Raw genomic sequence first — 12347 nt, 5'->3', positions numbered from 1 at the left:
ATTGACATCCAATATTATTTATATTAGTTTCACGTGTACAGCATAGTGGTTAGACAATTACATGATTTTCAAAGTGATCAAAAGTATATGTCTTGCTTCTAAGCTAATGGAAAGAGGGCAAAGAGCTTTTTTTCTGTGTTTGCTACTTTCCAATTGCCTTCAGGTCAAATTAATTCTTAATACGAAAAAAGTGGCATATTTTAGAGTGGCATATATATTCTGATCCCCTACAATCCAAAGTTCAGAAAATAAAACATTAGCAATAATTTTTTGACCATGACAGTCACTATCATCTGTTATTTTCTTTAAAACAAATAAGCCAATTAAGTTCTTTTTAGCCAGTATCTTATGGAAATGTGTTGAGATTTTGCAAACGTATGATTTCCTTGGTTATAGGTGAGAGTATCTTAATTTGTAAGAACTCTGAGAAATCAAAAGGCATAGCTTTACTTCAGGGATCTCTAAAACCTGTTCGGAGCTGTCTGCGAAGACGAGAAGGAGAAGAAGTAACTCCGAGCATGATAAGAGCTATTCTGGAGGTAAGACTGTTCGCTAAATTACCACTTGCTCTTTTGTACCTATACTTCAATGGTAGAACTTTATATGTGAAAAATCGTAGCTTGTCTTTCTTTATGAGGTTATTTATAGCCTTCCCACGTCTGAATCTCTTCTATTTTATATAGTTACTAGAGGCCTGGTGCACAGATTCATGCACTGGAGGGGTCCCTCAGCGTGGCCTGCAGGGATCGGGCCAAAACCAGCAGTCCAACATCCCCTGAGGGATATAGTAGTGTGCGAAGTGGCAGGCAGCCAGGGAGGAGCTGGATCCCGAGCCCGGGCCAGGCGCCATGCCTCTCCTGCTCATCCTGGCCCCGCTGTGCCTGCCACCGCTGCTGCTCAGTAGGCTCGCTGCCGCTTTGCTGTGGTCTCCGCACGCCTGTCTTAGGGCAATATCGGTGCGCCCATGACTGAGAAGTAGCCACAGGCTCGCGCCCAGTCAGTCCTAATGCTGGTCCTGATCCAGTCCCAGTCCAGGTGGGGAAGGGGCGCACAGGGGGAGTGTCTGCGGGAGAGGCTTGTGCCACTGCAGTGGCGCTCGCCAGCCATAAGCCCAGTGTCTGGTGCCTGTAGGTCAGCTGAGCGGCGCTTCTGCTGTGGGAGCGCTCTGACCACCAGGGGGCAGCTCCTGCATTGAGCATCTGCCCCCAGGTGGTCAGTGCGTGTCATAGCGACTGGTCAAATGGTTGAACGGCTGCTTAGGCTTTTACATACATAGAATTCCTGGAATTTAATACAGCTAGTGCTATATCAATCCATTTCAAAACAGTGCATTAAAATCCACATACCAGATGGTTCTTTTTATTTTTTATATATGGTTTTATTTATTTTCTGAATAAAGGTGACAAAAATGGACCCTAGTTTCTCCATCTAGATAATACCTGTTGACATTAAAATAATACTAAATTACAAATACATGTGATTAGAAGTTTCAAACAGTATGAAAAGATTTAAAGTGAAAAATAAAACTTTCTGCTCATAGTCCTCAAAGGTAACCCCCTTTAAATATTTCATTAATTCATCCAGAAAAGTGTTCTATTCATATATCAGCATGCATGTCTTGCTATTGACTTTAGTAGTGGTGCTGGGGTACTGATGCCTTTACTCAGACCCTGCTTTATTTCTCAATTAAAGAAAGAAAAGAATTGTTAACATCGGATTGGTAAGGATGATGAAAGTAGGCACTCTCATATACTGCTATAACTCTTTTGGAGGACAACTTGTTCACACCTAGTAAGATTTTTTAAAATGCACATAGCCATTTATCCAGCAGATTTACATCTAGGAATTTTACCTATGAATTTATTTGTGAAATTTTGTTAAATCTTGGAAAAACTGAGATAACTCTGTTTAGGATGATTTGTTATGCTTCCAATATGCGTTAAGTGAAAGAAGGCAAGGGGCTAATCAGTATATGTAATAGAATAGTTGTAGGAAAATGATACCCGCAAGATGCACTGACTTCATCTTTTTGTTTTTGTTTTAATATATTTTTATTGATTTCAGAGAGGAAAGGAGAGAGAGAGAGAGAGAGAGAGAGAGAGAAACATCAATGACGAGAGAGAATCACTGATTGGCTTGCACACCCCCCAATGGGATTGAGCCCACAACCTGGGCATGTGCCCTTGACCAGAATCAAACCCAGTACCCATCAGTCTGCAGGCGGACATTCTATCCATTGAGCCAAACTGGCTACAGCCGACTTTATCTTTTTCTACACCTATTCCCAACCCTTCTTCTGGTTAGGAAGTATTGAATACTAGCATTTCTCTATGCCCACATACTTCAGAAAGAAGAATGAGGAGAATTGTTTTGATTGTTGGCCATGAACCATCACAACATCCTTTATATATGTTGTTAGTTTCCACATTTCAGATAGATAATGATTCAATTATTTTCATTGATGAGAAAATGTGTCTACTTTTCTGGAAAAGTTTTCATGTTGTCATTAGATGTTGTCTACATTTATAATGTATGATGATGGAGGAGTTAGTAAAAAGTCTCTACATTAAGATGCTGATAACATTTTAAGAGAACAAAAATCACTTCATTTATTTTATATCATGAGGACCTGCATATCTTATTAAAAAGTTACAGAAAATTTCAAACCTCTTATATCAGATAATTGTTGGTGGAGTGGCAAGTACATCACAAGATATGCAGACTTATGCTTCTTGCACATTTTTGGCTGCAAGTATGAGAGAAGGGAAGCGGGGAATTCAGAAAAATCAAGATCCTGTTCAACTTGGAGCAATTGAGTCCTGTGTAATGTGGCTGCTAGAAAATGAATTCATCCAGACTACTGAAGCTAGTGATGGAACAGAAGGTAACTATGACTTCTTAGTTTCAACTTACTCACTTTTTCTTCTTTAGTGAATTAGATGTGTGTGACTGATTAATAAAAGGAAATTGGCTTTTCTAGCAGTATGAAAGGAAATTAATTTTTCAAGGAGTGTATCAACTCATTTTTAGTAAGTCAGTGTTGTGTTCAGCAACATCAGACAATTCGAATAGAGCCTGCTCATAAAGAATCCATGCATTGGGCAAGATTCTGTTTGTAAAATTTATCAGAGCCTAAAAGGTTAATTAAAGAATACAAAAAGACTGTGTTGTTTTATTTTCAACATCTGATCTTTTATTTTCCCTACCCCCAAACTAGGAAAAGTGTATCATCCAACACATCTTGGGTCGGCAACTCTTTCTTCCTCACTTTCTCCAGCTGATACTTTAGATATTTTTGCTGATCTCCAAAGAGCGATGAAGGGTTTTGTTTTAGAGAATGATCTGCATATTGTCTACCTGGTAAGTTCTGTTTTCTTTACTTTCATATTGGTGAAAATGGAGAGAAAAAATTTGTAGAATCTTGAACATCAAAGATACGCTAAGAAAATATCTTGTATTGATAAGAAAGCAGTGGTAAATTCTAATGAACAGACTCAACACTCAAATGAAAAGGCCTTGACCCCAGCTCAAACTATTGGCAAATTAACATACAGTTATGTTTTAAGTTAAATGAAAAATTTATAGTTTGGATGTACTATTTGAATATTTAAGACTCTTATGTGATTCAGAAATTAGAACTATTGTCAAAAGGAATACTCAGTGAAGTCTGATATCCATATCTACCCCCTGCATGCCATTTCCATCCCCCTTCTTATATAACTAGAGGCCCTGTGCATGAAATTCATGCATGGGTGCGGTCGCTAGGCCTGGCCGGTGATCGAAGCGCGAGCGTCTGGCATGGAAGGGCAGGTCCCAGCTGACCTCTGGACCGTGGGCAGCATCTGGGTCACCGGACCCCCATGTGCCCTCCTCCACTTGAGTCACAGCACCTGAGTCCCCACACGGAGATGCGGTGAGTGTGGCCAGATGCCGTGGGCCGGGGTGCAGCGTGGGCAGAAACCGAGTGGGCAGAGCGCTCCTGTGCGAACCCCCGGGCAGCCCGACCAGCCCCTGCAGTCTCAGCGGCTGCGGCCCGGCTCACCCAGAAGAGGCCACGCAGGTTCAGAGCGGGCTCCTCATGGGCACCAGGCACCTGAGTGTGGGGGGCTTCCTGGCGTGCAAGCCCTGGCATCCTGGGGGAGGGTAGTGGGAGTGAGAGCGAGCTCAGCGGACACCCCATATTCTCACCACACCTCTGTCCCTGTCACCCTTGGCTCCAGGTCACAGTGTATTGCCAACACCCACCATGTTCTGCGCCACCCCTGGTGGTCAGTTCACATCATAGTGAGCAGTCAAACTCACAGTCTCCCTGTCGAACTCCTAGTCGAACGACCGCCCAAGTGGACAATTTGCATATTAGGCTTTTATTATATAGGACTAGAGGGCAGTGCACGAATTCATGCACGGGTGGTGTTTGGCCGCCTGCCCCAATGGGGGCTGATAGGAGGCCAGGCCGGCAGAGAGAGGGGATGTGGGAGGTGGGCTGGCCAGCCCTGCCCATGACCGGGTTGGGGGGCTGATTGGGGGCTGGGCCAGCTGGGAGGAGGGGCCGTGTACAGTTGGCTGGCTGACCCCACCCCCAATTGGGGTGGGAGTGCTGATTGGGGCCCCAATCAGTCCTGTTGGCTGCTGCAGTGCCTGTCATAGCAACCAGTTCTGGTCATTCTGTCGTTCCAGTTGCTTGTCTTATATATATATAGACTAGAGGCTCGATGCACGAAAATTCATGCAAGAGTAGGCCTTCCTTCCCTCAGTTGCCAACACCAGCTTCCCTCCGGCACCCAGGACCCAGGGTTTGCTCTGGCTGCCACTGCCAGGCACCTAGGACCCAGGCTACTGCCCTCCGGCCACCGCTGCCAGGCACCTGGGACCTAGGCTTCTTCCCTCTGGCCGCTGCCACCAGGCACCTGGGATCCGGGCTTCGCTCCAGCCCAGCTTTGTCCGGAAGGACGTCTGGAATGACGCCCAGAAGGACGTCCAGTCTAATTAGCATTTTACCCTTTTATTATTATAGACTAGGGGCCCGGTGCACAAAGATTCGTGCACTGGGGGTGGGTCCCCCAGCCCGACCTGCACCCTCTCTAGTCTGCGAGCCCTCAGGGGAGCCCTATCCAATCTGGGAGTTTCTGTCTGTCTTTGCAATCATATGAGCTAATTGTCTGAGACCTCCAACCCAGTTTGGTTTGTTGCTCACAGAATAATAGAGGCATTTTTTTTCTTTGCTTCATTGGTGGAGATTTCCTGGAAGTTTTAGGATATCTTCCCTTTAATTTTTCCTAGACACTCTGATATTACTTATGTCTCTCACCTTTGCTTTCCCTCCACCCCCACTGCAACAGTAACTAGGCTCATTTTGCTCTAGTGTCTAGGAGGTCCGTCTGCCACCAGAACTACAATTCCCAGCATTTCTGGTGCTCCCCACACTCTGGGCTTCTGCTTTAGGCCCTGGGGCTGCCACCAGAAAGAACTATTCCCAGAATTCCTTGTGCTCCCTGTGCTCTTGGTTTTCCCTTCCTGCTCTGTCTCCATCCCACAGCCTCCCACTCTGTCAAGTCCTCCAAGCTGCTAGCTTTCCCTCTCTGCTCCCCGTCTGGCGGCTTGGGGAGCCAAGTTCCCCAAGCCACTCCTCTCTCTGCCGGCTCTCCCGCTCTGCTCTCCGCCTGGCGCCTGTGTATGCAAATTAACCCGCCATCTTTGTTGGGTTAATTTGCACACTCACTCCTGTTATGCTGGTGAGTGTAGCAGAGGGACGGTCAATTTACATGTTTCTCTTTTATTATATAGGATGAGGTATTATCACATTTATAGTTTTTATCTTCAAACTAGAGGCCCAGTACATGAAATTCATGCATGGGGTGTCCCCTCAGCCCAGCCTGCACTCTCTCCAATCTGGGACCCCTTGGGGGGTGTCCGGCTGTGAGTTTAGGCCTGAACTGGCAGTCGGACATCCCTCTCACAATCCGGGACTGCTGGCTCCTAAGTGCTCACCTACCTGCCTGCCTAATTGCCCCCAACTTCCCCCCCTTGCTGGCCTGGTCACCCCCAACTGCCCCCCTCTGCCGGCCTGGTTGCCCCTAATGCCCCCCTCCTGCCAGCCTGGTCACTCCTTCCCCCCCTGCCGGCCTGGTCACCCCAACTGCCTCCCTGCTGGCCTGATCACCCCTACCTGCCCCCCTGCTGGCCTGGTCACCCCCAACTGCCCCCCCTGCCAGCCTGGTCACCCCCAAATTCCCCCCCTGCCTGCCTGTTCACCCCAGCTGCCCCCCCTGCTGGCCTGGTTGCCCCACGCTGCCTACTGTTCAGTTGTTACTGTTACTGTGATGGCATCCTGAACAATTTGCATATTCCTCTATTATTAGTATACTCTTTTGATTTTAATATGACATTTATATGTACTTGTTCCTTTTGTAATCAATAGTTTTAGCTAATGATGACGCTCCTTTCCTTCAGGTTACACCTATGTTTGAGGATTGGACTACTATTGATTGGTATCGATTTTTCTGTTTATGGGAGAAGTTGCCAACTTCTATGAAACGAGTGGCAGAGCTAGTGGGAGTTGAAGAAGGGTTCTTGGCTCGCTGTGTGAAGGGAAAAGTAGTAGCCAGAACTGAGAGACAACACCGGCAAATGGCCATCCATAAAAGGTAAGTATCGCCGAAACCGGTTTGGCTCAGTGGATAGAGCGTCAGCCTGCGGACTGAAAGGTCCCAGGTTCGATTCCGGTCAAAGGCATGTACCTGGGTTGCAGGCACATCCCCAGTAGGAGATGTGCAGAGGCAGCTGATCGATGTTTCTCTCTCATCGATGTTTCTCTCTCATCGATGTTTCTAACTCTCTATCTCTCTCCCTTCCTCTCTGAAAAAACTAATAAAATATATATATAAAAAAAAGGTAAGTATCAAGGAGCCTGCACTTCCTAGTATTTAATACAGTATTAAATATGCAGTAGATGTTCAGTTTATTGTAGTCATTTTCATTGTCATTAAAATCAAATTTTTGGCTCCATATACTAAATTTTTTTAATTTACTGTACTAGTATGTACTGAATTTATTAATATATTAGTTTCTCCCTTGCTATTTGTAGTTTAGAAGCCATTATATATGAATACTTCTTATAGTAGAACATTTAATTAATTCCTCCTCTTAAAGAAAATGTGAATCAAGATGCTTTAAGGAAGGATGCGCCTGACAGCCATGGAAGTGATTCATTACTACTACAGAAGAGCCAATAAAATATTCAACTGAAAAAATATAAAAGGTTCAACTGGGAAATTGTATAGGCTTTTAGCTTTTTTGAAATATACTACAATTATTTTTTTCTTAAGGCATTAGTCTCTAGCATATTATTTACAACATAGTCAAGTGTAAGTTTTGTAAGGATTCATATACCTAGATAATTTGTGGCACTATTGCCTTTCAAATAAAAACTGTTTTTTATACTCAAATTCTGTCATTTTATTGAAATATGGTTATATAACCATATAACTGTGTATCAAATGTTGTTTTAAATTTTTGTGCCATTACATTTCTTGAAACAAGTCTTATTTTTTGAAATTAGTTAGCAGTATTGAACCATAGACGAAATCTTTTTGTTGTGCAGATATTAAATTCTATGCTATCACTAGTATATTTCAGAACTTACTTTACAAACATTGAGCTCAGTCTTTGCCCGCTAATCCTATATCTTATTAGGAATCTTCTCTCTTGCCTTTTTGGTTCTTACTTACTTATACCTTTATAGTAGATAAAAGTGATCTCTTATCATATTTTGGTGATTTACTTTCCAGGTTTTTTACCAGTCTTGTGTTACTAGATTTAATCAGTGAAATTCCCTTAAAAGAAATTAATCGGAAATATGGATGCAATCGTGGGCAGGTTCAATCTTTACAACAATCAGCTGCTGTTTATGCAGGTCAGTTAAACAAGGACTTCTGCATTTATTTAAGACTGTGGTTTGAGGTTAAATTAAGATTACTTTTCTCTCCCCCCCTCTCTCAATTCCATTTTACTGTTGGCTTCTCTAAAATTGAGGGGATTGTATTAAGCCATAATTTTGTATAATCCCTAACATCATCAGGACACCTTTGTTTTCTGTTTTTTTATTTTTTATTTTTCCTGTTGCCTGCTATTGCAAGACGAAACAGACACAACATTTTCAGTGATCTCCCTTTTCTAAGTTAGTTACTGATTAATACTTGCTATTGAGGAGGATGGCAAATGGAAAGGGATTTCTGCACTTCGGACTGTTCTAAATTATTATTTCTTGTCTAAGGAAACGGGAGTCTTATTTAATAAAATTAAACCCATATTCTATAAGCTAATCAAACAGGAAAGTTAGGGATCTGATTTTACCAAGTCCTTCGGAAGGAAACCCTGGGCTGCTGGAGAGTGTGCATATTGTGAAGGTATGTGCATATATGAAAGAATACTGAGAGAAAGATGGGGTGGGAGGTAGTAAGGAAGGAGAAACTCACCCTTCAATTCACTGGCATCAAATGTCTCAGGGTGCCTCTAGGGTTAGTGTTCTCATAAGGAAGTGATTTTTTTAATGACTTGGCACTTGGCTGCTCTGGCCTCTTTATTTCAAGACTGTCTAGCTATTGAATTGGGAAACCTTTCTTTGAAGAAAATATCAATGGGAGTGCAAACAGCCCTTGAATATTTAAATCAGCTTTCTTATTATCCTCTAGGTGGAAAGAGTCCCTTACCTATTTTTAAGGGTTCTCTCTTAAAAAAAGAAAGGAAAAAAGAGAGATTGAAGGAGAGGAATGAACTAGGGTGAGGGCTTTTTGTTTTGTGGTTATGTGCTCTGCCTTAGTTTTTTCAAATGTCAAGGACATGATTAAGAATAAATGAGGTGCAGTATGGAAACAATATGGAGTTTCCTCAAAAAATTAAAAATGGAACACCCATTTGACCCAGTAATCCCACTTCTAGGAATATATGCCAAAAAATCAGAAACACCAATCAGAAAGGATATATGCACCCATATGTTCATAGCAGTACAATTTACAATAGCTAAGATTTGGAAACAGCCTAAGTGTCCATCAGCAAATGAATGGATTAAAAAACTGTGGTACATCTACACAATGGAATACTACGCTGGTGTAAAAAAAAGAAAGAACTCTTACTGTTCATAACAGCATGGATGGACATAGAGAGCATTATGCTAAGCTAAATAAACCAGTCAGAGAAAGACAAATATCACATGATTTCACTCATTTGTGGAATAAAAAGAACAACATAAACTGATGAACAAAAATAAATCCAGAGATCCAGAGACAGAGAAGCATTGAACAGACCATCAAATCTCAGAGGGAAGGCAGGGTAGGTGGGGACGTGGGGGGTAGGAGATCAACCAAAGGACTTGTATCCATGCCTATAAGCCTAACCAATGGGCACGGACACTAGGGCGATAGGGGCATGTCCTGGGGGAGGGGGGGGGGGCGTGGGAGTGGCTGGGGAGGGGTCGATGGGGGGAAAAGGAGACCTATGTAATACTTTAAACAATAAAGAATAAAATAAATAAATAAAATAAAAAGGATAAATGAGCCTGCCATGGCCGGTGTGGCTCAGTTGGTTGAAGTATCATCCCATACACTGATAGGTGGTGGGTTCAGTTCCTGGTCAGGGCACATACCTGGATTGTGGGTTTGATCCCCAGTCCAATCTGGGCACCTTTGGAAGGCAACCAATCAATGTTTCTTTCTCTCTCTCTCCCTTTCTCTCTGAAATCAGTTTTTTAAAAAAGAATAAGTAAGATGACATTGAATGTGTTTAGCACATTTGTTGGCTAATTAGCTAGGCCCTTAACATGTATCTCCTCTCCTGTTAACTTACACATGGGCCTGTTAAACTTTACAATTATCCAGGAAAAAAGGAAACAGTGAAACAAAAGTACATCTAAAGAAATAGAGAATTGATCTATAAAGAATTTTTAATTTAATAAATATTCTATGCACATTCTAGGGATGATTACAGTGTTTTCCAACCGCCTGGGCTGGCACAACATGGAACTACTACTTTCCCAATTTCAGAAGCGTCTTACGTTTGGAATCCAGAGGGAGTTGTGTGATCTTATCCGGGTGTCCTTACTTAATGCCCAGCGAGCCAGATTCCTCTATGCTTCCGGCTTTCTTACTGTGGCAGATCTTGCCAGAGCAAATATTGCTGAGGTGGAGACTGTTCTGAAAAATGCTGTGCCTTTTAAAAGGTAAGAGAGTCCCCCTGTCTGCAGAGAGTTATTAAATGAAAAATCATGTCAATTTGTAAATAGTAGTTTCTGTATTAAAATATTTTTCTCTTTGATAATATCATGACATAGTTGGTGTAAATATAAGGAAACATGGCTACTTTCCCCTCCTTTTTACTTTTTATTTTTTATACTTTTAAAATATTTCATGACTTAAAAGACATTTCTAAAAGTATCATAATTCTCCCCTAGAAAAATTGAGTAAAAGTAAGGTATCAATGCTTAGTGCAGCGGTTCTCAACTTGTGGGTCACGACCCCTTTGGGGGTCGAATGTCCCTTTCACAGGGGTCGCCCAAGACCATCGGAAAACACATATATAATTTCATATTGTTTTTGTGATTAATCACTATGCTTTAATTATGTTCAATTTGTAACAATGAAAATACATCCTGCATATCAGATATTTACATTATGATTCATAACAGTAGCAAAATTACAGTTATGAAGTAGCAACGAAAATAATTGTATGGTTGGGGGTCACCACAACATGAGGAACTGTATTAAAGGGTCGTGGCATTAGGAAGGTTGAGAACCACTGGCTTAGTGCTTTGATGGATTTAGATTTTCAATATATATTTAGGGCTCACATTAGACTTTCTTTAGGCAAGAGCACTTTAAAATGTACTTCTCTTGCCCAGCCATGTGGTTCATTCGTTGAGCGTCAACCTATGAACCAAGGAGGTTACCGGGTTGTCGGCTCAATCGCCAGTAGAGGGCGTGCAGGAGTCAGCCAATCAATGATTCTCATCATTAATGTTTTTATCTATCCCTTTTCCTTCCTCTCTGAGATCAATAAATATATATATATTTATATATTAAAAATGTGCTCCTCCTGAATGTTCTTTGGAACACTAGTCCCTCAAAATAATTGTGAGAGTAGGATTCCTTGATTATTGTGTACATGTGGGTAACCAAGGTATTGATGGTCTCAGTATACACTGAGTGGCCAGATTATTATGACCACCCCATCAGTACTTCATTGACACTTCCAAAAATACTGAATATTGAAAACTTCCTAAGCAAATACTCTCAAGGTTTTATTATTATTATTTGCATAATTAATTCACTTCATTGTACTGATGGGGTGGTCATAATAATCTGGCCGGTCATAATAATCTGGCCACTCAGTGTATATATAATCAAGGAATAGCTTAAGTAATTTCTCAACCACTGTTCTTTGAACTCATTCTTGTATAAAACCTTGGCCAGATCCTATTGATATTTAGGCACTTATAGGTTTAAGTTTTATTTTCAGCTATTAAGAATTTGTTCAAAATTTATAAAAGCACCAGTCTCATTTCCAGTTTAGTATTTCTTTCCTCACACTTTGTTTAGGCCTGATATAGGCTCTGAAACTTGTAATATGCATGAGAAGGGTTGGGCATATTTAAAGGAGCAGCCTTGCTGCCCCCTGTGCCACCTCACATTGTGACTCTGCTCTCTGCCTTCCACCGCCACCCCCAGGTATGGCTCCTGTGGGACTAAGTGCCCCATGCGCTGCACCCAGCATGGCTATAGGGGCATAGCTACCTCTACCTAGATTTCGAAGGATGGAATTGTCTGGAGTTTTAGAACATAACCCTGGGAGGAACACAACCCAGGCCACTGTAGAGTCCCCACTAGGGCAGTACTCAATGGAACTGTGGGGCTGGGGCCACTCCTCTGACCCCAGACCAGAAGAGCAACTGATGTGTGATTTTGTCACTTTGGGGTGTATCTCTGGCCAAAGTCTATTTGGAGTATGGTTTAAAACCTTCTTGTAAAAGTGTTGTTCTCCTCTGGAGCCTCTGGTTTTTACAGAATCTTTGGATATATACATACTTGTTTAGGAGTATATACTGTTAGTTCCTGAGGTAAAAAAGTTTAGATGTGGAATGTCTCTGTGGCAACCATATGGCATACATCATACATGACCCTTCCTAGGGGTCATCAGAAGGCAGCACTCATTTAAAAAAACTTAACTGGAAATATTGTTTAACACATTTTAGAATCATTTCTTTTTTAAAAATTATTTTATTTTATTTTTTAATATATTTTTATTGATTTCTGAGAAGAAGGGAGAGGGAGAGAGAGATAGAAACATCGATGAGAGAG

The 12347-nt window shown here is 42.1% G+C and overlaps 1 protein-coding gene across 1 annotated transcript in view; it reads left to right on the top strand.

The window, feature by feature from the left end:
* The window catches only part of POLQ (DNA polymerase theta), a 103691-nt gene that overhangs the window by 29315 nt on the left and 62029 nt on the right, over positions 1-12347 (top strand). Inside the window, exons 10-15 of the mRNA XM_070403571.1 lie at positions 397-539; positions 2680-2884; positions 3218-3360; positions 6451-6644; positions 7788-7912; positions 9970-10213. Coding sequence (XP_070259672.1) covers positions 397-539; positions 2680-2884; positions 3218-3360; positions 6451-6644; positions 7788-7912; positions 9970-10213 — 1054 coding nt within the window. The remainder of the gene's footprint in view (positions 1-396; positions 540-2679; positions 2885-3217; positions 3361-6450; positions 6645-7787; positions 7913-9969; positions 10214-12347) is intronic.

This window comes from Myotis yumanensis, unplaced genomic scaffold (assembly GCF_028538775.1).
Source record: "Myotis yumanensis isolate MYYU_CA2020_CCGP unplaced genomic scaffold, mMyoYum1.0.hap1 SCAF_2, whole genome shotgun sequence".
Lineage (NCBI taxonomy): Eukaryota > Metazoa > Chordata > Mammalia > Chiroptera > Vespertilionidae > Myotis > Myotis yumanensis.
Note: the sequence above shows the minus strand (reverse complement) of the source record. Positions and strands in the feature narration are given on the sequence as shown.